Consider the following 22457-nt stretch of genomic DNA (forward strand, 5'->3'; position numbering starts at 1 on the left):
AGCATATACCACTGATCTCTCTCTATATATATTACGTATGTTTGGTGTCAGATCAACGTAATATTATTGTCTAAGATTAATTTGATAATATGATCAAGCTAGCTAAGCAATTACAAATTAAGTTAGTAGTCTAGCAGAGGTGATTAATATATTCGACAATATGCCTAATCTTGGTAATACCCAAATCTTGCTGCATGTGACTTAGAGATTTTTCTTTTTCGCATTTTTAAAGAAGTTATAGTTCCTACAATGATTGATTGATTTCATTAAAGCTTCAACTGGCTTCCCTAAAAGGTAGGGATATGTATTCCTTGATAGCCTGATTTTTCTAAAATATTTCATTTCCTGAAACACTCTTATATAAAGGATTTAAAGTCGTTCTCGTAATCTATTATTATTATTATTATTTTTTGAATTTTAAAAAATTAAATTTTTAATTATAATATGTTATATATTTTTTAAAATATAAACTATAATGTTCAAAAATTTAAAATAAATAACAGAAATTCTAATTCTAAATTTTAAATTTAATTTAAAATTAAATATATTTTATTTTTTAAAGGAAAAACAAAAATGAGCTTAAAATAATCACCTAATCTTCTTTTTTAAGGACTTATTAGGATCAAGTTTCAAAGTTTGGTTTTCTTAAGAAGTGTCAATTTTTAAAGTGTAAACTTTTATAAAAATAAATTTGAACGGCCGGCCCTTTAAATCCGGCCTTCATTCCCAACTTTACTTGATTATCTTTCACATGCTCTTTTTAGTCTTATTTATAAATCACTTATGATAATAAAAAAATTTAAAATTCATCAATAACTCTTTTTTAAAGATTTAATAAAAAAATTTAGCTCCACGATATTAAATATATGCTTGTACTTTAATAACATACTTGCTCCTACCAAGATTTAATAGGATCAAAAGAAATAATAATATCCCATGCACACACAACTCATGACCCCATTAGAAAAATTAATAATACGAGCTTAAAAAAAAGCGATAATAAATTAAACATGTTGATTACGTGCTTCAGGATTGATTGATACTTTCGCCTAATCAATATATGCAAACAGATCCCATCTTTGGACTTAGCCGATGATCTGATGTCTCACTTTCTCTTTCCGTAATAATACTCCATTCACACAGGTCCTTGCATTTATAGTTTATTTAACTTATTGGTTATATATATCCCAATGCCCTTGGGCGCTGCCGCTTGTCCCCATGGCTCCAGCCACCATCATTTCCAACAAATCTATTCTCTCTCACTTCAACCCCACCAATTCCCTTAATCACAGATGCTTCAAAGATTCTTCATTTCCTCACACTTTTTCTGCTTCAGCATCAATCTTCTGCCCCAGAATTGTTCTGAGGAGAGCTGTTTCTGGAACAAAAGGATTCTGGGTACCGAGGACTGTAAAGAAGTTGATTAAATCTTCGGCCTGTAAAGAGAGCAAGAGTACTGACGAAGGACTTGGAGGACTTGAACAAGGAACTTTCCTTGATGGGCCATCCGAGTCGATTCCTTCAGCGTTTGTGTTCCGTAGGGTGGAATCGATTATCAACAGACTGGTTCGTAATTTGTTTTATTTGTTCTGATATCATGCCTGAGATTGTTTACAATTCTGATGAGTAGGATCTGGTTCAATGTGTTCGTAATTATAAGTTGTCATATGGTCTCCTTGACCAAACCTTATTGTTCCCCTTCACTTCATCTAGATACTTTCTTCATGTTCAAACATATATACCAGGTAATTACCGTGATTTTAACGAGCTGATGTATTTGGGTTTGTCGTTTACAGAGCAAGTGGATAACAGCTATTATATTTAACGGGTATATTATATGGAGGCATGATGCAGAAACCTTTTGGTTTGCACTAGGATGTGCTTTAAATATGGTGCTTTCCGTAGAGCTGAAACAAATACTGAACCAGGAAAGGCCTTCGACCCTCAGATCTGATCCCGGGATGCCCTCTTCCCATGCCCAAACTTTCTATTTCATTGCCATGTTCGCCGTTTTGTCAAGTAATTATATTTCTCCCACTTATAACAATTATTGTAATCTTACTACATGTACTACTAGTTTGCATTCCTTTCAGCATGAGTGATAGCAGATTATATAATAGATAGTTGGAATCTTGAATATATTATGCAGGTATCAAATGGGCAGGGATGAATGAATTCACCATAACAATCGGCGGACTCACATTGGCATTTGGTTCTTATTTCGTAAGAAGTTTTTTAATTAATTCCGTAGCTTCTACTCCATGTTTAATTAAGCTTAAGTAACCTTAATCCAAATTCCAAAAGGAGTCCTATTTTGGTTTTCTCTTACATTATTGGGTTATATTGGAAAATCATCCACTTCTCTCTCTAGAATGTTCGCTTCTATTATGTCATTTTAGAAGGATCAGCTAATATTTGTCAGGAAAAATTTGGAAACAATTATTTTAATCGAAGACAGTGAAAGAAGCAAAATCAAAAAGGCTGTAAGCTGACATATGAAAGCTATAAATACGTCGCGTTGGGTGTTGGTTTGATTTGAGTGTGAGCAGAAAAGAGAAGCTGAAGCATGCAAGTGGCAAGAGAAAGTTAGAGATAGAAAAGTCAAAAAAAAAAAAAGTGTATAAATTGCTGTCAGTGTTAGTAATAAAATCTTCTTTCATTCAATTCTCTCTTTCCTTATCCAAGCTTACACCAATTACTGAAAGGTTCTCACACTCCAAACTCTAACAGGTCATGCATGGGTATAGGCTAGACACGAACCTATTGTTTTCAAGTTGTGATACTCGATCTTATGCAACATTAAACTAGAACGTCTGTATTTGCAAGTCCTTTCTCAAAGTATTAGCTAATTTAGAACTATTAAAATTTTGCACAAATACAATAATTGCATTTGGATTATTGGACATTTAGATTTAGATTTGAATCAAATTTTTCTTTTATGAATACATAAAAATTTATGAACTTAGATTTGATTTAAATTCAAATTCAAATCTTATTACAATTATTTCATAATTTCAAATTCCCTACTACAATTTAGTTATTTAAAATTTCTATCATTTTTAGACATCTCACACTCCTTTTTTTTTTTTTACTATCAATACATCTATGACTCTCATATATTTTATCATTTTTCATTGTCATTTCTAATCGATTACAAGTTAGATATACATTTGTCATTCTCAATTTTTATTTTCATTTAACTCATCTCTCATTTTCATTCGAAATTTTTTAAATAATTGAAATGAAAGATTTTAAATAATATATAGGTTTTAAATGTAAGATTTGAAATACAGGATTTAAAATCTAAGTCCAAATCCAAATCATTAATCAAACATTACATAAAATTAAATTACTGCTAGTACATCTCAAAATTATTATGCTCATAATTGTGACTTGTATTTTACATTAATTTCTCTGATCTTGCAATGGTGTGTTTTGAATTTGTTAGAATTTTTTGAATAAAAAAAGAACCGCGCGTGGGAGTAGTGTATTGAGTTGAACACAAAAGCATTAAATCAATTAGGATATTTTGCACTATTGTTACATACAATGGATTAAGAAAGGGTTTATTGATAGTAAGATTAATGGTGTGTTGTATTTGCAGTCATACCTACGAGTGTCGCAGCAGTTTCACACGGTGAGTCAGGTGGTAGTGGGCGGAGGCATTGGGATGTTATTCAGTGGCTCTTGGTTTTGGCTTTGGAATGCTTTGGTGGCCCATGTCATCCAATCTTCCTTCACTCTCAAACTCATCCTTCTTTCTGCCTCTTCCTCTGTCTGCTTCGCTTACACTTTCTATTTCATTCACCTTTGGCTTCAACGACAAGGCTGATCAACTTTATGCATCTTTCATTTAATTCAATCTCATCTCTCTTCCATGTTGAACTATTATTAGCTTATTCTTGTCACCCTTCACCTTCTAAACCAATTCTTGTAATGGTAAGAATTAATTTTCAACAAGAGATCCCATTCAAAAGCATTGTGTTATATACATACCCCCTTTGGTTCTTTACATAAGGCGAAGAAAGAATGATTTTTTAAGTTTTATTTATAAATCATGTTATCAATTTTTTTTTGGGAGAGAAAATGTTTTGTATTTTTTGCCACAACATAGGGTTCACCCAAAAACCTATCAATATATACATCAACTTGGTCTTAAATAATACTTATATAATAAGGTATTTTTATTTTATATACGTAGCTTGAACGATCATCATCAATTTTTTGACTGTTGAAAACATAAAATTTGTTTCAAATATTACTTTTATTGTGGCACACGACTCTCACAAATGTGGTGATCACATTGGCTAATCCAATTCAAAAGGTTATGGAAAAGCATATCACGTAAGTCTCAATTAAACTAGATTTTTTTGTCCGCCAAGCTTAATTAGACTAGATTTAAGATAAAAAAAAAATCAGATTGACGTCAATGTGATCATCATTTAAAAAAGGCACGACTCATGTACCAAAAATTAAACAAATCATGACGTGCAAAGTCTCATTAATCACTCCAATTAAATAAATTATTTTTAATAGAAGGGTACCTTCAAATAATAAAATAATTTAAAAAAGAAAGTGAGTTAATTTAATTAGGTTGGATTAAAAATAAAAGAAATATTAGAATCATGATTTAGGCAATATGCGATTTATGTAGCCTCGACTCCTATTTTCTGTGTCTCCTTATAAACAACTCTTCCCTCTTCTAGTAACCTCTAAAAGTTTTAATCATATTTTAGTTCACGCATAATCAGCCAAACGGACCCCGATGCTTAAGAAAATAACAAGAGACAAGGGCAATGAATTATTTTGTTCATTGGGATGTATTGGAATATTAGTTATTAATCATGGTTAGTTGTTTGCCCATACTTATATAAAAGGATAAGGGTTAGGTATTTAGGTAAGAAAGTTTAATCCTACTTAAGAGAGAGATGTTAACTTGATCCTCCCTCAAAATAGGGTTTGTTTATCATTCAAATAAGTTGATTGGATTGTAAATCCTTCAATGGAAGGATTATGATATTGTAATGTTGTATTATCTTCATCAATGAATGTTCAATCTTTTTAATTCAAATTTACAATTCTCAACATGGTATCAAGAGCAGGCCGTCTTTGGACATTATGATTGTTCAAAGGATGATCTGCAAGATTTAGCCGAGAAACCAAGATTTATATGCCCTCTTGAAAGACAAGAAAAAACCACAGAATCAATAGTTGGGCCCGAATAAGTTTCAAGACCAGGGCAAAAGTTGCAAGAAATGGGCCCAAAATTAAGAATTCGGGTCCATCAGGGACATAATCCAGCGACCTCTCTGATTTGAAACACGGTGCATTTCTTGTTCATGCGTGGGACGCTGCGTTGCACGTTCTTTCATTCGCCGAAGGTTTTCCCTTCGTCGCGATCCTTTTTATAAGCCTTGCCATCTCCGCCTCAAAGTCGTTGTCATCTTAGATCCAGAAAACAATTCCTAGTTTTCGCTGCTACTCAACCTTCCACATCGTTATTACGGTCGAGAGCAGCCTGAGCCTCTGACAGAGAGTGGTAAGGTAGCATTGAAGAAGAAGATTGTCCCCGAAACTCCAGGAATGACGACGGCCACCATTGACTTCCGTGAAGAAGATGATCGTTCCTTTCTCAAAGTAGAGCGAGTTCTTCGTTGAAGGTATGTTCACCGGTCAGTTATTGTATTACAGTAAGAAAGCCGACTCTGATTTCTCACTTTCCTTCTACGCCTTTTTCTCTGAAGTCAAGTCGAGAAATGATGATAGTATCTCAAAGCCGATGGTCAACTCAGTAGATTGGCTCCCATGGAGTGGCCAAAAGCTTAAAGATGAACCTTGATTGATGAATCTTGGGACTGTTTCATGAAGTGGGTTTTAGAAATTTTGATGCAATCATGAAGAAAGATGTGTGGATTCATGGCTCTTCTCATATTTGCAATTTGTAAGTGTTTTTTTGATTAGTATTGTCAATGCCTTGCTGTCGTATCTACAAACAAAAAAAGCGGGTTTGCAAGTTTATGTGGATTGCAGCATGTTGTTACCTAGCATCCTTTCGGGGCTGAAGTTGCTCTTGGATGGAGACCTCATACTAATGACTAAACATGATCTACTAATTCAAGAATCGGATATCATTGGTAGAGCGGGGAATTCAAGCATGTCAAATTTATTCAGATCAAATTTAAAGTATTCTACTAAGGATGAAACTAGATTGGGTCAAGTTAAGTTTTAGTCAAATAGATCTAAGCCTATGTGTTAAATCAGAGACCTGAATCTGATTTTAAGCCTGTATAAGTTTTTTTTTTATGGCTTATGCTTATGCTTGCCTAAAACCTGACCTAACTTGAAAGTCTATTTAAAAGTTTATTTAAAAATAAAAACTTTTAATTAAGCTTGCATTTTAAACGCCTTAAATATATTTTAGGACTATTATAATATATAATATATAACTTGATTTATCAATTATAATATCTAAAAATTGCAAAAATTTATCAACTATAATAAAATACAACAATAAAGTGATAACATTAAAATTAAAATATAAGTCTAATATGATTGAAAATATAACTAGAAGTAATAAAGAATAAATTGATTAAAAATCATATGGTGAAATTGATGTGTTTGTGATATAATACATAATATATATATATATATATATAGGCCGACTTGTTGGATTTGTAGACTAGACCTTACCAAAATAGGTTTGGTCTATTTAACTAAATAGACTTAATTAAAGGCTTGAATATGGCCTAAACTTATTTAATAAGTAGGCTAGGCTATAGGACTCTATTAAGATCCTAGCCTATTTTCACCCATATCTAGAAAGCCTATATAGTTAAGTCAGGCCTTAACTCCTTTGAACTTATTTAGATTGGCCTGAATACTTGATTTTAAAAATATTTTTTTATTTTTTAAACTAATTTTAATTTTTAAATAAGTTAGTTAAGCATAAAATATTATTTTGACTATAAAAGAATAAAAAAATAATTTATTAAATTTGTACTTAAGTAACTTTATTACTATTTTGTTGTATTATGTGTAATTTATTTATAAATATTTTCTTTACTTGTAAATTAATATCTTAGTTGTTTAAATATTATTCTTATCATGATTATATATAAATATTTTATATATTTTAATTAAATTATATTATTTTAATTATGATCAAGTTAATCTCAATTCAATTATAGTGAGACTACTAATTTAAAATTATTGCTCCAAATTAGTTTAAAATTTTTAATAACTTTTAGCTAAACTATACTTTTAGTTTTTAAAAATATAAAAAAAATAGTTATTATTATATTATATAAAATAAAATTAATTAATTATGAGTAACATAGTATTTTTTGGAATTTTTTTTAATTTTTTATATTATTTAAGCCTTGCATAAAATGGGTATTAATTCTAGTTTATTCTTAATTTCTAACCAAGTCTAGCGTGGATGGTAATCAAATAATTATTCAAAAGTATTGTTCTATTTATTATATTTATTGAATATTAGAGTTGAGAATTTGTATATGTATGATTTTTTAAAATTATTTTTAATTTAATTTTTACTTTAAAATTAATTATCTTATTTTATAAAATATAAAATATATTTTTCTATGCTCAAATAATGTATAGAACTCAAATTTTTTTAAAAAAATAATTGGGTCTTAAAATATAAAAATTAATATGAAAATATATTTTAAATATTATTTTGAGATATTTTATTGATGAAAAAGAATATAAAAATAAAAATATAACTATTTTTAATTTTTTAAAAAATAACTATAGTAATGTACTTGAATATATAGTATTTTAGTATAAAATAACATAAAACTTAGAAAATTAATTAACATTTATTATATTTTATATATTTTTAAAATATTTTTTTATTTGAGTATTCAAGCCAAGACTAATCTGATAGCCCGAATTTTTTTGTGCTCGAATAAGCCGGAACATAAGAAAAATATCATTTTTTTGGGCATGGTTCTAAATTTTTTGAATGGATTCGGGTTAGCCCATCAAGATTTGCTCTAATTATTGGTTCTAATTATTGGCATCTAGAGAAACATGGGCTAATATTCCAATCACACTGTCAGGCTTCTAGCAAAAGGATAATTCAACAGTATATTCAACATCTATCTGAATTATATTCATCTTTACTCAGCTCCTCGTCATTTGTCCCTTTATGATAGCTTTGATTCTCGTCACTTGTTCATTGTGAGTTGTTTTGTTATGTATCAACAAAGCTACAGCTTCTATATTGGACGAGCTTGATGGATTGGGATGCAGAAGAAATTATGGTAGTTTGGTAGAAACAGTCAACATGATCTATCACCACTAGGGATTTGCAAATGCATATTAAAGAAGCACTAATTTGTAGGAACTTATTGGAGTTGCTGGCAGAATCATTGTTTATAATCTCAAATATATCAGTACATGCATAGTCATAACTTGGCAAAGCAAAAATCAAGAGAATGGATTTCAAACAGTGAGGCGGAGGAGAGAGGTATGGTTGTGTTGAATTCTCTTTTGAGTAGCATGGCTGTTTTCTACGAAGGATAATTGCAGGAAAATGGGGTCATCATCATCAAAGGATCTATTATACTGTGATGTAGTTTTGGTTGCTGCAACATTTTTCAATCTTGTTAGAATTGAATTTCCAGATGAAGAACTGGTTTCGTCCTTCAGCTAGTGCATAAGAGAAATATTGATGAACTATATCAATATTGATGAAGAGGACAAGTTTTGAAGAAGATATCTCCATGAAGGTTTTGCAAGTTGAAGTTGTTGGTCTAGTTGACCAAATTTGTGAGAAATATTGATACAGCTCATCATAGTTGTATGTTAATATTTCGGCATGTTGTTGCCCCTCTTTGTTGTTGTTGGCAAGTTGAGTACTTACAGTCAAAGAGACGTCAACTTAAAGGGGGTGTTGAAATATTAGTTATTAATCATTGTTGGTTGATGGTCTAAACTTATGTAAAATGAAAGGCGATAGGCATTTAGGTAAGGGAGTTTAATCCTACATAAGAGAGGGAGGTTAACTTGATCCTCACCTCATATTAGCCTTCAAAATGAGGTTTGTTCATCACCGAAGTGAGTTGATTAGATTGTAAATCTTTCAAGAGAAGGATTATGATATTGTAATGTTCATCAATGAATGTTAAATCTGCTTAATTCAAGTTTATAATTCTCAACAGTATGAAACAAGTAAATAATAAAATAAATGCATATTGCTCTTGTCTAACTTTCATTACTTACAAGCTTAAATAACCAAATTAATTATTTTTATTTTATTAATAAATATATAATTTGAGAGTCCAATTAATTTTTAATGTCTCCTTGTTTGTGTATATTCTTTTCAGCCTCTCTTGGACAAGATTAGGTAATATACTTATCTACTATGTATGATATTGCTTGAATGGGTAAGAATATGTGATTGATTGTAATAAGTTATTAAGTGGTGGTAGTGAATGCAATTGGATCTTCCTTCCCTCTTCACATCTCAGCTGCAATTCCCTTGACTTGTACTTTAATTACCATTCTCCAATTCCTTCTTCATGAACCATAGATATAATCTTACTTCTCATTTTTAAAATTTTGTGTGTTACATGCAACCTTGATTAGTTGTCTAATATTTTCATTCAGTTTCATTTCATCCATATCAACGCTGGAACGTCAGTCTCTTGGTTTCAGAATCTAGGAAAAGATTTCTAATAATACAAGTAACAGTCTCCATCTTTAAATTGAATCTTGTCACAATAGATCATTTTTGTTCTTTTCATATTTGAGAATGGAAGATATGTTCACAAATATTCTGGCAATAAACTTGTTATCTAGCCACGTGCAAAATAATCAAATACATTTTCATTGAGGGAAATGAATTTGCCTCGTCAGAATAGCAAATCCAAGACTATTAAGTCCCACATCGGAAGCTACAATCCAAGACGTGTGGGTGGAGCCGTATAAAGGAGAAGGTAACGGAACCTTATAAACATACTTACCTGGATGGAGTCAATGGGTGATCTGGAAGACTCATGGCTTAAGTTGGTGATCTTCATTGCACTTTGAAGGGGCACCTGCTTAAGGTCTCCTCAAGTAGGAGAGCCTACATCATAATTTGTGGCAGTTGGGGCTTGCGTTCGCGCAGCCCTTTCCCAAATTTTAAAAAATTATGCATAAAAAATGGGTTAAAGTGTTTTTTTGAATTATACTCTTAGGGATACTTGGTGTTCTATCTTTTATTTTGATACATTTCTCCTTTAACTATAAAGGATGTATTATTTTTTCCTTGCTATTAAGTAGGGTTAGATTTAACCTTGATTGACGTGACTCACCCTTTTTCGATCTCAATGGCAACATATTCCAAAAATGATTCATCTTCTGCTTTAGTTAATCAACATCATCCCCAAAACTTCAAAAAACTCAAGGGAAAAAAAAAACCACTTGAGAAGGCAAAATTCACACCGAATCAGTCCAAGCACCACATAAAACATAACCAATTCAAACCCCAGAACAAAGGCCTGATCTCTCCATCATCGCCAATGCTCGAGGCATTCCTGTGATCAACCTTCTTCAATCCACAAACACTTCAATGCGATGCCGTTTCAAACTGGCCCACCATAATAGGCGTCGTAATTGAGATAGGTAGAACACGCAAGAGTGGGGTTCTTCTTAATCACCAATCAAGGACGTTTCAAGAAAGATTTTTTTACGATTCAAGAAGCACACAAAAAATGTTAGGTTGGAAGAAGGGGCTTGATTTTCTGGCCGAAGAGCTAGCCTCTTTGCTAGCTTGTTTACCCGTATTAGCACCCATGCCAGTGATGAATATATCTGCACAAATCTCTTCAAGCAAGTAATTTTTTTTAAAAAAAAAAAAGCAAGGAAAAAACCCAGAAGTATGTTGGACCTCTCGTAGGTTTGGCCGGTGGAAAGTATGACTGGATCTTGCATTGGCTTGAGGGAGATTGGGCAGATAAACATTGAAGGAACTTCGAGCAAGTTGAGCTCTAGAATCATCTTCCCTGGATCCAATTTCTCACCAGCCCCAGCCTCGACAATCCCACTGTCAACGCCACCTAAAACCCATCCCCATCCTGGATGGTAGTATCTAGAGATAGAACCTAGCCATCACCACCATCGTTGAAGCCAGCAACCACATCTCATTTAGAAGACTGGTACATCAGAATATTGAAAACCTTTCAGGAGAAAGACCTGGTCAGAAAATGCTGGGAGTGAAGTGGGAGAGGGGGAGGTGATGAGATCAGGCACAGGAGAGTGAAGGCGGTGGGGGGAACCTGATGATGAGGCAGAGAGAGAGAAAGATATGGTGAGATGATGACATGGTGTCCCAAGTGGCAGCCAACTCCTCAAATTTCTTGGCCCCATTTGTTCACTTAACTGTCAACTAAATTTAATGGTAGGATACTGGATGAATTGAACCAAAGCAAAGTATATAATTTAAGGACAACAACGAATTTTAACTCAAAAAAAAATATTAAGCCTTTTAGCTGGTATAGGTCAAATTCTATTTTGATTATGATTGATAGGTTACATGATTTGACATCACTAGATTCCGAGTTTTCCAGTGATGAACAAGGGCTTGATACTCATAAAGATAATGCCACCCTATTAAAAGCTAAACAAATTGTACCTGAAACATGTAAATATATTCAAGAAAAGTAATCCAGAATAATTTTTTCCCTGGAAATTATCATCATGTATGTCATTAAAAAGAGACCAAAACAGGTCTTGGGATGGTTCCCTTAAAACTAATGAATCCCTACTTCAGTGATTTCCACTCTCCTGCTCTGCAATATCCGGGGCGCTGCATCACCAGAAATTGCTTTCCAAGTCAGATCTTTTCCTTCCCTTTTCCTCTTTTACAGCTTCAGTTGTTAGTGATGATCCCACTTGACATGGCTAAAAGGCGAGGAAGGGGGCAGTGTCAATCAAAATCTCATGCAGTTCAAGTTATGATCCCACCCCTGGCAAGATTGATGTCTGACAAATATTTTATGTATCTTTACATCAGAGAACTCGTATCTGGCCTCCATATCCATAGTTCTTAAGAAGGCCTTCATCTTGTCGCCAATTTTCTCTCACCTTCACTTCAATCTGTTCAAACAAACGTGCTTGGTAAATAAGTTCATATACATAGTACTTTACCACCACTTGAAGCTCGATGAGATTATTAAAAGAAACAGCAAAATGGCGCAAGATCTGGCTAAACTGAGCAGCATACATATAATGCAGAAATGGTATAAGCAAGCACCTCAAGATAAACTTTCTTCTGCAGAAAGTCTTCAATGTCAAGACGGGCAGCTGTTGCAAGAAGTTTCAAAGCCTTTCCCTCCTGAAGAAGTTAAGCAAAAAACCCAAATAAATTACTGTATAGCCCTTATTATGAAGCAGATAAATGCATGTGTAAGGGGAAGAGGCATATTTAAAAACCATTTAATTTTCAATCTATAAGAGCTAAAATTCTTGACAGTTATATTTAAAATTTTATTTTGTTCCATACCATCATCTCTTTTCAGTCAATGTTCTCAAATACAGTGTTAAGTTTACAGGTCAAAACTCAAAACCGATGCCAAAGTGCCAAAACCCAAAATTGAATTATTAGCATTGACAATGCACTACGTCTAGATCATATGGACCCCAGGATTTCACAAATGAATATGATTAATCGAAATTTGATATAAGTGACATACTCTTCCAATAAGTATAATCTTCTGTGAATTTTTTTCAACAACAATCTCCACTTGAATGAAATCCTTTGCATTGGGCCGAGCCTTGTAGCTTACAACATTCACCTGGACAATTTAGAATTAAGATTATTTGCATATAAATCCAAGAAAACAAGTTGTTTCATTTATTTCTTCCTTTTCCTTTGCCCTCCACTTTTTTGCCCCTCTTTGCTTTTCATTGGAACATGGCAACTATATCATAAATCAAGCACTAACTATTTGATGGTTACCTGACAAGCATAGGGTATTTCATTTCGATACTGCATAAAGATCTTTTCTCTAATAATTTCACCCACAAAAAATCTCTCTGGGTGCTCACTGACAATGCCCTGTAAATTCATGAACAACATTAAGGAAAACAAAACACGTGCCAGAAACAATCATCAATATATCACTTAAACAACAGACGCTATATTTTTCCTGTGCTGATGGGGTTTCATGAATTTCCGCATTTTTTTGGTTTTCATGCAGGAAAACTTCAAGGGCGAAACCTAGTTTTGACAAAATGATGACTGGAAAGATATTAAGTTTCTTCATATATAGAGGTCAATTTATTACGTTAGAAATGAAAATGATTGCTGTCAATAAATCCATCTAATAGAAACATTCCAGAAACACCAAGAAATTAATAGAACTAGTATATTTGACTTAAAATATGTTTATTTAAGCCTTCTGTGTAAATAGCTAAATCGTTAAGGTCACAGACGACCGAGTTTTTTAGACACTTTTCAGTACAAAATAGAAGACCATGCCAAACAGATCCATTAAATATAGAGAAAGAATAACAACAACAACAACAAGCCTTTATCCCACTAGGTGGGGTCAGCTACAAATCCAAGACGTCATTGTGTTCTATCATTTATCAAGCTTTTAGGAATATTATTAATGAAGAGATCGCGTTCAACAACTTTCAAGAGTGTTATCTTAGGCCTTCCTCTACCCCTCTTAATCGAACTCAAAGTTATATGTTCCACTCTTCTTATTGGTGCCTCCCTTGGTCTTTTTTGTACATGCCCAAACCATCTCAATCGATTTTCTACCATTTTTTCCTCAATAGGTGCTACCCTCACTTTTTCGCGTACGTGCTCATTTATCTTTACGTGTATGTCCGCACATCCATCATAACATTCTCATCTCTGCTACTTCAATTTTATGCTCTTGCTTTCCCATTAGAGCCTAGCATTCACTACTATATAACATTGTTGGTCTGATAGCAGTACGATAAAACTTTCCTTTAAGTTTATTAGGCACCTTACGGTTGCAAATAACTCCTTTAGCTTTTCTCCAATTAAACCACCCAGCTTGAATCCTATGAGAAATATCCCCACTGATTTCACCAACATTTTGAATAATGGCTCCCAAATATCTAAACTTTTTCACTTGAAGTATAATTTGATCTCCCAATTTCACTTCTAAATTACTGTCGAATAGTCTCTTACCAAATTTACAATATAAATATTCCGTCTTACTCCTACTTAGACAGAAACGTTTCAACTCCAATGTCCTCCTCCATAACTCAAGTGTGCAATTAACATTTTCTCTTGTCTCTGCTATAAGACCTATATCATCCGCGAAGAGCATACATTTAGAAATTTCCCCTTGAATATGTTCCGTCAAAACATTTAGGATCAAGTTGAACAGATAAGGACTCAAAGATGATCCCTGATGTAGTTCAATCTTTATAGAAAAATTCTTTGTTTGACCACTAGGCGTTCTTATACTAGTTTTTACCCCCTCATACATATCTTGTATTGCTTTAATATAAGCAATCCGTACTCCTTTTTTTTCCAACGCTTTCCAAAGCACTTCTCTTGGTATATGGTCATGAGCTTTTTTCAAATCAATAAAAACTATGTGTAAATTTTTATCTTTAAGAAACATATCATACAACATGATTGAGTAATCAAGTTAAGGCTCATGGAAATTTTATAGCATAAAGAATGTACAGTATGTAGTTTAAAAACACATTGTTTTCTCACTTTAAAATAAAGATTTTTACCAACCAAAACTGGATCAATACGTTCAGTGATTTTCCCAAGAATTGTGGACGGTGGAACTTTGGTTTTGATGTAAGTGATGACTAACCAATGGGTGCAACCAGAAACCACGCTGAAATGATGGTGATAAGTCTTTGCTCTGATTTCATTGAATAGAAAAGGGTACATATATAGGCTCTGTGAGTCATGTGACTGCATCAGAACCTCTAAACAGAAAAGTAACAACACTTAACAAACTTAGTTACTCCAACCAGACTCTAACTAATTATTGCTGATGCGGACAAGTAATGACTCTAATATGCAAGCCTTTAGCTTATCACTGTTAAGACGTCCCACTTCTTACTATGATATCATTGGTGGGACAGGTTGCCAGTCTGCAAAGTATAGGGAATATCCAATTGCCACTGATAGCCTTCCCCACTGTTACCCCAACCTGGAGACTGTATCGGCAATTGTATGTGTTATGTGCACTGTACTGTATTCCTATAGGCGATTGATGAGGTATATGATAGGATGGCATATTGATATGCTGATAACAATGACATTGGTGGACAGAAGTTTCCAAGAATAATGCAAGTCTTGACTTCAGGCGGACTCATATTTTAGTCTTAGTCTTAGAATCAAATGGTTTTCCTGAATTTACATGGTGTTAGGCATTTAATAGCAGAAGAAGCAATTTTAATTTTCAGTGTCCAATTGAACAGCTATAATTCATGGATGGAGGGTTAAATGGGAACAGTGAAATGATGATTTTCAACATGCCTTTGGATAGTATGCTGGTCCATTGGGAAGCTTTGACAGTATCCACTCCTTGACATCTTCAACACCATGACCGTATTTAGCACTGACTGGTATAACCTCATCAACATCAGTATGTTTCTGATACCACTGCAAGGAACGTAAAAATGTTAGGACATAAAACAATGTGAAAAGCAAATACAGGTAAATTCACTGGTACTTGTGAATATCTCTATACCAATCAATGAGTTCCAACCTCAAGTTTCTTTGCAATTTCCCCCGGTTTGATAAGATCCTTCTTATTCAGAATCAGTAGAGCGGGAGGCTTATCCTTGAGATCACCTACACCTTCCTTCAACACTTCATCAATCTACAAATAAGAAACAATTAGAAAATGAAAAACAAAAACAAAAACAAGCAGTTTTGTGAACCATGAACCATACATTTTCAGGAACTTTACATGCATCAACAAGAATTAATACACAATCAGCATTAACTGCAGCACTGCGAACGTTTTTCATCATCATGGAGTCCAACATGTGCATTTCTTTCTTGAGAACACCAGGTGTATCATAAAGTATTATCTGTCAGTAAATCCTCAAGTCAGAGAAACAAGGATTAAAAAAGATGTGGCTAGACATATCACATATCCAGATCCTAGCAAACTCAATATTTATTGTAACACATGACGATTAATGCGTGTAAAATAAATAGATCAACTCAGTTTTTCTGTCAGGAAAACTAGTTATCAATCCCATTTTTTTTCAATTTCTTATATTACAGCACAGCACGGTCCACAGCTTTATAAATGAATCAGAAGTGATCACCATGAATAGTGTATATTATACATCAGAATAGGAAAGCATTAGTAACAAATTTATTATAGGGATTATTTTAAAATACGTCAATGCTAGACTAATATTCACAAAAACTTTTATTATGTTTATCATCCCTCTTTCAACTGATAAATGAAAACTCAGAGAACAAAAGCATATAACACCAAACTTTCGGAGTTAAGCTCTTCAGAACAGAACTAATCCTATATTTACTGTATCTTTAAGAAGCGTCTGAATTATCCTCACATCTAAGAAAACAGTACTCTGCATCAAAATTTTGAGCATCAAAGGACCATGCATGATAATGAGTTTAACAAACCAACTAACCGGCTGACTAAATCAAACCAATCAGCTTCCACTAAGTCCAAACCTGATAATCTGAGCCAGAACATATACCAAGAATACGGTGCCTTGTTGTTTGAGGTTTCTGTGTAACTATAGACAACTTTTGACCAATCATTTGGTTTGTTAGTGTACTTTTCCCGACATTTGGCTTCCCAAGTAAAGCCACATATCCTGCATTGAACTCATTCAAGGTAAGAATTGCAGGGGCAGGCATAAACCATAAAATTTCCAATAATGCAAAAGGCACATATATACACATTTACAAGTCAGAAATACAACATATCAGCTTTTCCATAATGCTTTCATTATTAATAAGAAGAGGAAGATGCTATAGCTATATGATAATTACCGCCAGGTTCATCCTACTTATTTTTTAATCCATCATCCTATGTTTGCCATCTTCACAGATAAATATTAGAGAACTTAACAGGGGTGAATAATCGATAAAGTCAAAGTTTTAGAATTTACAGTTGAACTGAGCATGTTATTTTTGCTAATGCTAGAAAACTGTGTTACAATGTCAGCTTTTCAAGAATAAAAATATTCTGCTCAGAACCCACTGAATTTTTCCAAGAACAAAACAAAGTCCAAAGGAAGTGGTAAACGAAGCATAAAAAATTTCTTTGCATATGAAGAGACAGACCACTTTGATGGTTAGGGTGGGAATCATAATCAAGCTCCTCCGCTTCATAATCGTCCAACAAAGCCAAATTCCTGTCAGGTTTCTCGCTGAGAGACAAGAAAGACAAGTCATCGTCTAAATCTTTAGAGGTCGTATGTGGTTCCTCTGCTCCTTCGACTTCTCTGCTATACTCTTGTTCGCTGACCCATTCTTTTTTACGGGCACATGCTTCAAAACGAGAATTCCTATTTATAAAAGTAATAAACTGGGATGAAAATTCAAGTGGGATTTGATGGAATATGGTTCTGGAGATAAAAGCAGGAAATAGAGTGTGAGAATCAAATTTCTTTCTGGCAACAGCTGGAGACAGGGGTGAAGCAATTAGCTCCATTGCCGCAGCTCCACAGTCCACAGTTGAAGTTGGCTGGCTCCTTCCCTCTGCTAATTTTATCCGAGGCTCAGAAGATAATGTGATTTTTACAAACGACGTCGTCTGACTATGTGGACCTGGATTTGTTGGCCATTTTCATGGGTCACAGGTATATCTTCTATATGGATTGACTTTTGACAGTAGAAGGCCGGGAAAATATTCCTTTTTTGCAAGTAAAAATAAAAAGGAAAAATAAAAATTATGATTTTTGTACAAAAAAGTAAATAATTATAAAAATTTAAATAAATATTTTATTTTTAAAGAATATTGGCTCAATGGCCATGAAAAATAGAGTTTTCATAAATTATGGATGAGTTTTTTAAATATTTTAAAATATAACTCATTTACAAAATTAATTGAAGGTGATTTTTCCTTTTTATCCACAAAATAGATATATAAAACATATGCAACAATAATTTTCATATGCACTAAGCCATGAATATATCTCACGTGACTGAATGATTTTAAAGTTTAACTAAATTCTTTAACTTTTAGCTAACTAAGTTGATTCCTTACACACACGATATTTCTCCCCTTTTCCCATTATTCCTTCCTTTCTTGCCCCGCAAGGATCATTGTGAAATATTTCTCAACAATAATATCCAATAAGTGCAGGACTAATCATTAGATTTTGGTTTTTTGAAGTTGAATAGCAGGCTAAGATATATTATTTATCATTCACTATCTTCATATTTCTCAATAATATATTTATTAAATAGTTGTTCATTTCTTCATAATCTATGATTTGATGTCATTAATTATGAAACTTTGTTGGAATTATTACTAGAAAATACAATTTATTCTCTCATTGTTTATGATTTTTTATTTTATTAGTTTAAGTATTTGATTTTTTGTGATAAGTTAAGAGTACAAAACTTTTTGTGAATTGTGTTTGATTCATTTAAGGTAAATAATTATGTGTTTTTCATGTTACTGATTTATTCTATCACGTCATTAAAATACGATTGTATATTAATGATGAATAAATTTATATTTAATTATCTGGTTATATTGATATATGATAATATATCATTGAAAACTTCTCAATACTATTTTATCTTGCAAATATGAGGATACATAATATCATTATTTTTTATGATGGAAAATAAAATTTGAACAACCATTATATCTATTATTCATACTTTGAAGTGCTTGTGGAAGATTTTTACTTAACATGTTCATTAATGATAAAGCTTGTTACTTACTTATGATCACCACACATAACATCAACAACATAAGTATGGTCTCTAACATACCATCTAATGATCCAAGCACAAGTACAAGAAACCATTGAGGTTCATATATATCATTTACAACTATTAACATTGCAAGCAACAACAAGCCTCTAACTATTTGATTTAAATGTTTTGTATTCAAAATGATCTTTTTTATAGCTAAGAGTTGCAAAACTTTTTGAACATTTAATTTGCTAAAGAACACAGCTCCCTCTTTATATTGTCTATTTGCAAAAATTCATCAACTACACTACAATGCTTATCATTAGTAAATGTAGAAGAACATGAAGTTAAGAAGCTAGCTCTTTCATGACAAGGTTCAAACACTTCTTGTATGGATAAAGGTCCATTGAAAATAGAGACAAACAATTGAAAATTAAAGAGACTAAAATTTCTCAACAAATTAGAATACCATATTAAATTATTGTCATTCTTGACATCTAAAATGCTATATATTAAAGCCCCAATATCAAAAGAAACCATTAATTTGACCTCATAACCTGCATTTACTTATAATTTTTCATAGACAATTTCTATAACATTAAGATATGAAGTTGTATCTTCCACAAGCGTTTTAAGATATATGAAACATGGACATGATGGTTGTTCTAATCTCATTTTCCATAATAAGAAACAATGAGATTAAGCATCCCCATATCTACAAAATAAAATGGTGTTTGTAAGTTTTCACTAATATGACTTATATATCAGTGATATATAATATTGTATCAATCATGAATCAACATAATCAGATAATCAGACTTAAACTTGTTTATAATTAATATATAACCATATATTAATAATATAGTATCGCAGATCAGTAACACAAAAATACATAATCATTTGCTCAAAATAGGTCAAATACAATTTGTAAAAAATTTTAGACTTTTAACTTATCATAGAGAATCAAATACCTAAATTAATAAAATAAAAAATCATAAACAAATTAAGTCTTTGTTCATCTGCTCTATTCTTTTATGTTTGGGGTCTTCAAGCATTTGCAAAAACCAGAGCATTATAATTTTAAAAGGGCAGTTTTGTCAATTAAATTTCATATATATATATATATATATTAAAAAGCCATTATTCAAATTTAAGAAAGATTGGAATATTATTTTATTTGGTCATATGATATGGGTTAAATTTGCAAAACTCCCTTATAGTTCTGTATGTTAAAAATATATCTCTAGTTCATTGATAAAAAAGCTTTGCATACATACAGTCCGGTCGAACTCAATTTAAATTAATGAGAATGTAAAGTGACTTCGAAAACTTGTTAATACTAAAAAGTAACAACAACAAAAAAAAGTTTCTCACCATCATCCAAATTGGGATTTCAAAATTGAGTTAATCCAACTCAATATGTTTTATGTTGTGCTGTATTAATTTATCGTTTTATTATAGATTTGTAGGGGTTTTTTTTTTCCATTTATTATAGGTACTTAATATACATTCAAATGTCTAAAGTGATTAAGCCCATTTGAAAATTGAATGACACTTTGACCCTATTAAAAATTTGGAGGGGGGGGGGACAACGTGTTGCTTATTAAAAAGAATTCTTGATGACTATAAATGTTATGCCAATTGAATTATTCATAGTTGGATTTGATGATTCATCACCATGTATGCATCCAAAACATAAATATAATATAGCACTTTCATTTTAGACCAGATGGTAGACAGTCGAATAATTTATTTTTTTTTCAAAAACGAAAAAGTTTGTTCATTTACATTATTTAATAATTAAACATATGCATGGATAAACATTTTAAAAAAAAAATGACCACAGAGACTTTTCTTCCCTGAAGTTCTGTGAAATCGTTTGGTTTTGCAACATGTGTTTTATTTTTCTTTCTGGTAAAGCTTGCTGACTTTACGGAAAACCAGATACAAAAGAGAAGGTATCAATTCTTTAATTTTTGCGTCTCATTTAATTCTCCGCACATCCAACCACTTGCTTGGGAATGTGAAGCCGTGCACTCATGTGTAACGTTACGGGTCAAACGAAACATACATGTAACGGTCAAACATACATTAGTTTTAAGAATGGATTGACTCCACCAAAAGCAAATTAAGATAAGATGATTTTTTCATTCAAGTTAATGAAACACTTATATCTGCTCGGCGACATACTTGAAGTGTTGAACTAGAAATCTAAACAAGAAGAAGAAGAAAGTACATCGAACACACAAGCTGGATATTTCATTTGTAATAAATGACAGGCTCATTAGAGTCCAAATCCCACATGCCTCCTTCCTTGAGATACTCAACATACCTTGCCATTTCAGGCCTGGCTGTTGTTTTCTTGTTCCCTCGAAAGTCCATGAAGCTGAATATTGGATGGCTCTCCTTCTTCTTCTTGGTCGGATTCCTCTGCAGACCGCTCCCATATGCAGAGCCTGAACCTATTTCTCTTGCTGATCCCAAACTTGTGCTTCTTTTGAGCTCTGGTTTCACTGCATCCCCACTTCCAGAAGCTTCTTTCCCCAATTTCTCATACTTACCAGGTCCCCTCTGAGTGCTTGCTGATCTGAACATGGCTTGATCTCTCTCAAAATTGTAACAGCAGCCTGGTCAGAGCATGGAATGGATGACATGACAAGGCTTCACGGTGAAACTGAACGCCTTTATATATTCACTTCTTTTGCTTACTTGCTAAATAAATTGACTTGGCCAAAGTCGTATCGTAATAATTGTCCTTGTTTATTCATGTTTTGCTGGTTTGAATTTTGTTTATTTCTTGAATTTCATAAGTATTGTGGGTTTGAAGGTAAGACTACAAAGTTTTTCAAATATATATTATATCAGCATTAATATATGAATATATATAACAAATTTAATAAAATGATGCACTACTCATGCCATGAATAATAATACCATCATTTCATACTTTGTGCAACACATAGGGCCATCATCAAATTTTAAATCATAAGAAGTATAGAATTCTTTTTATTTTCAATTTAGTGGAATTTACAAGGTATTTTTAATTTCCAAACCACCCAAAAAAACAAAAATCATTCATTGTATGACTTTGATATCATATTAAATTTTTTATTAAATATACTTAAAGAAAGTCTATTTCACCAAATAACTTAAGTCATTTAGTTAGAAAAATCCTAAACCTTTTATATTCATAATTTATCTTTTATTCTCTAGACATGAGACTCTTTTTTTTATCTCTAATATGTGTTTCATTATCTAGTAGATAAGTATTGGTGTTGATTTAACGTTTTCTATTGCTTGAACTTAATTTGTATTACATCTATGACTTGAAAAAAGAGATCAATGGCGAAATTTTGGATGACTTTTTACTGTGCCGCCTCAAGCGATTCCATCGATAGATATTGGACTCATCGAGGAATTAAAAACAATTATGGATACCGATCTGGCTTCATTCAAAGTCCCTCCACTATATCCTAAATTAAAATTAACTAGGCTTGAATGATTCAACTGAATCTGCAACAAGAAAAGTAGACAAAGCTTAGTTTGAATCTGTAGTTACGTTAATTTTTTTATG

General features: G+C 32.4%; 3 protein-coding genes, 1 long non-coding RNA gene and 1 other non-coding gene across 6 annotated transcripts; 3 read left to right on the forward strand and 2 right to left on the reverse strand.

The window, feature by feature from the left end:
* The first annotated feature begins 1198 nt into the window (after positions 1–1198).
* Positions 1199–3995, forward strand: LOC129311909 (lipid phosphate phosphatase epsilon 1, chloroplastic-like). Its single transcript, XM_054954402.1, has 4 exons — positions 1199–1566; positions 1797–2019; positions 2150–2223; positions 3605–3995. Exons 1-4 carry the CDS (start codon positions 1219–1221, stop codon positions 3830–3832), a joined length of 873 nt encoding a protein of 290 aa, XP_054810377.1. The 5' UTR covers positions 1199–1218; the 3' UTR covers positions 3833–3995.
* A 1287-nt stretch (positions 3996–5282) lies between these two features.
* On the forward strand, positions 5283–9131 carry LOC129310273 (uncharacterized). 2 transcript variants are annotated; one of them, XR_008593078.1, is made up of 3 exons: positions 5283–5660; positions 5745–5941; positions 8232–9131. It is a non-coding gene; the product is annotated as an uncharacterized LOC129310273 (long non-coding RNA). The 2 variants fall into 2 exon arrangements; XR_008593079.1 differs by having other exon boundaries at positions 5284–5660; positions 8238–9131.
* An 850-nt stretch (positions 9132–9981) lies between these two features.
* Positions 9982–10142, forward strand: LOC129312245 (U1 spliceosomal RNA). Its single transcript, XR_008593492.1, has one exon. It is a non-coding gene; the product is annotated as a U1 spliceosomal RNA (small nuclear RNA).
* A 1362-nt stretch (positions 10143–11504) lies between these two features.
* Positions 11505–17725, reverse strand: LOC129311542 (GTPase ERA-like, chloroplastic). The gene is made up of 9 exons (XM_054953878.1): positions 17297–17725; positions 16679–16824; positions 15916–16056; positions 15729–15842; positions 15497–15622; positions 12968–13066; positions 12702–12803; positions 12263–12343; positions 11505–12105 (listed from the first exon to the last, which is right to left on the reverse strand). The coding sequence occupies exons 1-9, from the start codon at positions 17664–17666 to the stop codon at positions 12019–12021; spliced, it is 1266 nt and encodes a 421-aa protein (XP_054809853.1). The 5' UTR covers positions 17667–17725; the 3' UTR covers positions 11505–12018.
* Positions 17726–21011: 3286 nt separating this feature from the next.
* On the reverse strand, positions 21012–21527 carry LOC129311216 (uncharacterized). Its single transcript, XM_054953343.1, has one exon. The coding sequence runs from the start codon at positions 21476–21478 to the stop codon at positions 21143–21145; it is 336 nt and encodes a 111-aa protein (XP_054809318.1). The 5' UTR covers positions 21479–21527; the 3' UTR covers positions 21012–21142.
* Positions 21528–22457: the final 930 nt, after the last annotated feature.

Source organism: Prosopis cineraria, unplaced genomic scaffold, assembly GCF_029017545.1.
Source record: "Prosopis cineraria cultivar Desert tree isolate PC_DT_omini unplaced genomic scaffold, ASM2901754v1 PC5, whole genome shotgun sequence".
Lineage (NCBI taxonomy): Eukaryota > Viridiplantae > Streptophyta > Magnoliopsida > Fabales > Fabaceae > Prosopis > Prosopis cineraria.

Bases quoted from the DNA above. Each gene is read 5' to 3' on its own strand.
- LOC129311909 (XM_054954402.1), top strand. From the start codon at position 1,219: ATGGCTCCAGCCACCATCATTTCCAACAAATCTATTCTCTCTCACTTC. The intron at 1,567-1,796 runs GTTCGTAATTTG...TGTCGTTTACAG, and splicing joins AATCGATTATCAACAGACTG to AGCAAGTGGATAACAGCTAT. The intron at 2,224-3,604 runs GTAAGAAGTTTT...TTGTATTTGCAG, and splicing joins TGGCATTTGGTTCTTATTTC to TCATACCTACGAGTGTCGCA.
- LOC129311542 (XM_054953878.1), bottom strand. From the start codon at position 17,666: ATGGAGCTAATTGCTTCACCCCTGTCTCCAGCTGTTGCCAGAAAGAAA. The intron at 15,843-15,915 runs GTATGGTTCATG...TCTTATTTGTAG, and splicing joins CATGTAAAGTTCCTGAAAAT to ATTGATGAAGTGTTGAAGGA. The intron at 12,344-12,701 runs GTATGTCACTTA...TAACTTCTTCAG, and splicing joins AGATTATACTTATTGGAAGA to GAGGGAAAGGCTTTGAAACT.
- LOC129311216 (XM_054953343.1), bottom strand. From the start codon at position 21,478: ATGTTCAGATCAGCAAGCACTCAGAGGGGACCTGGTAAGTATGAGAAA.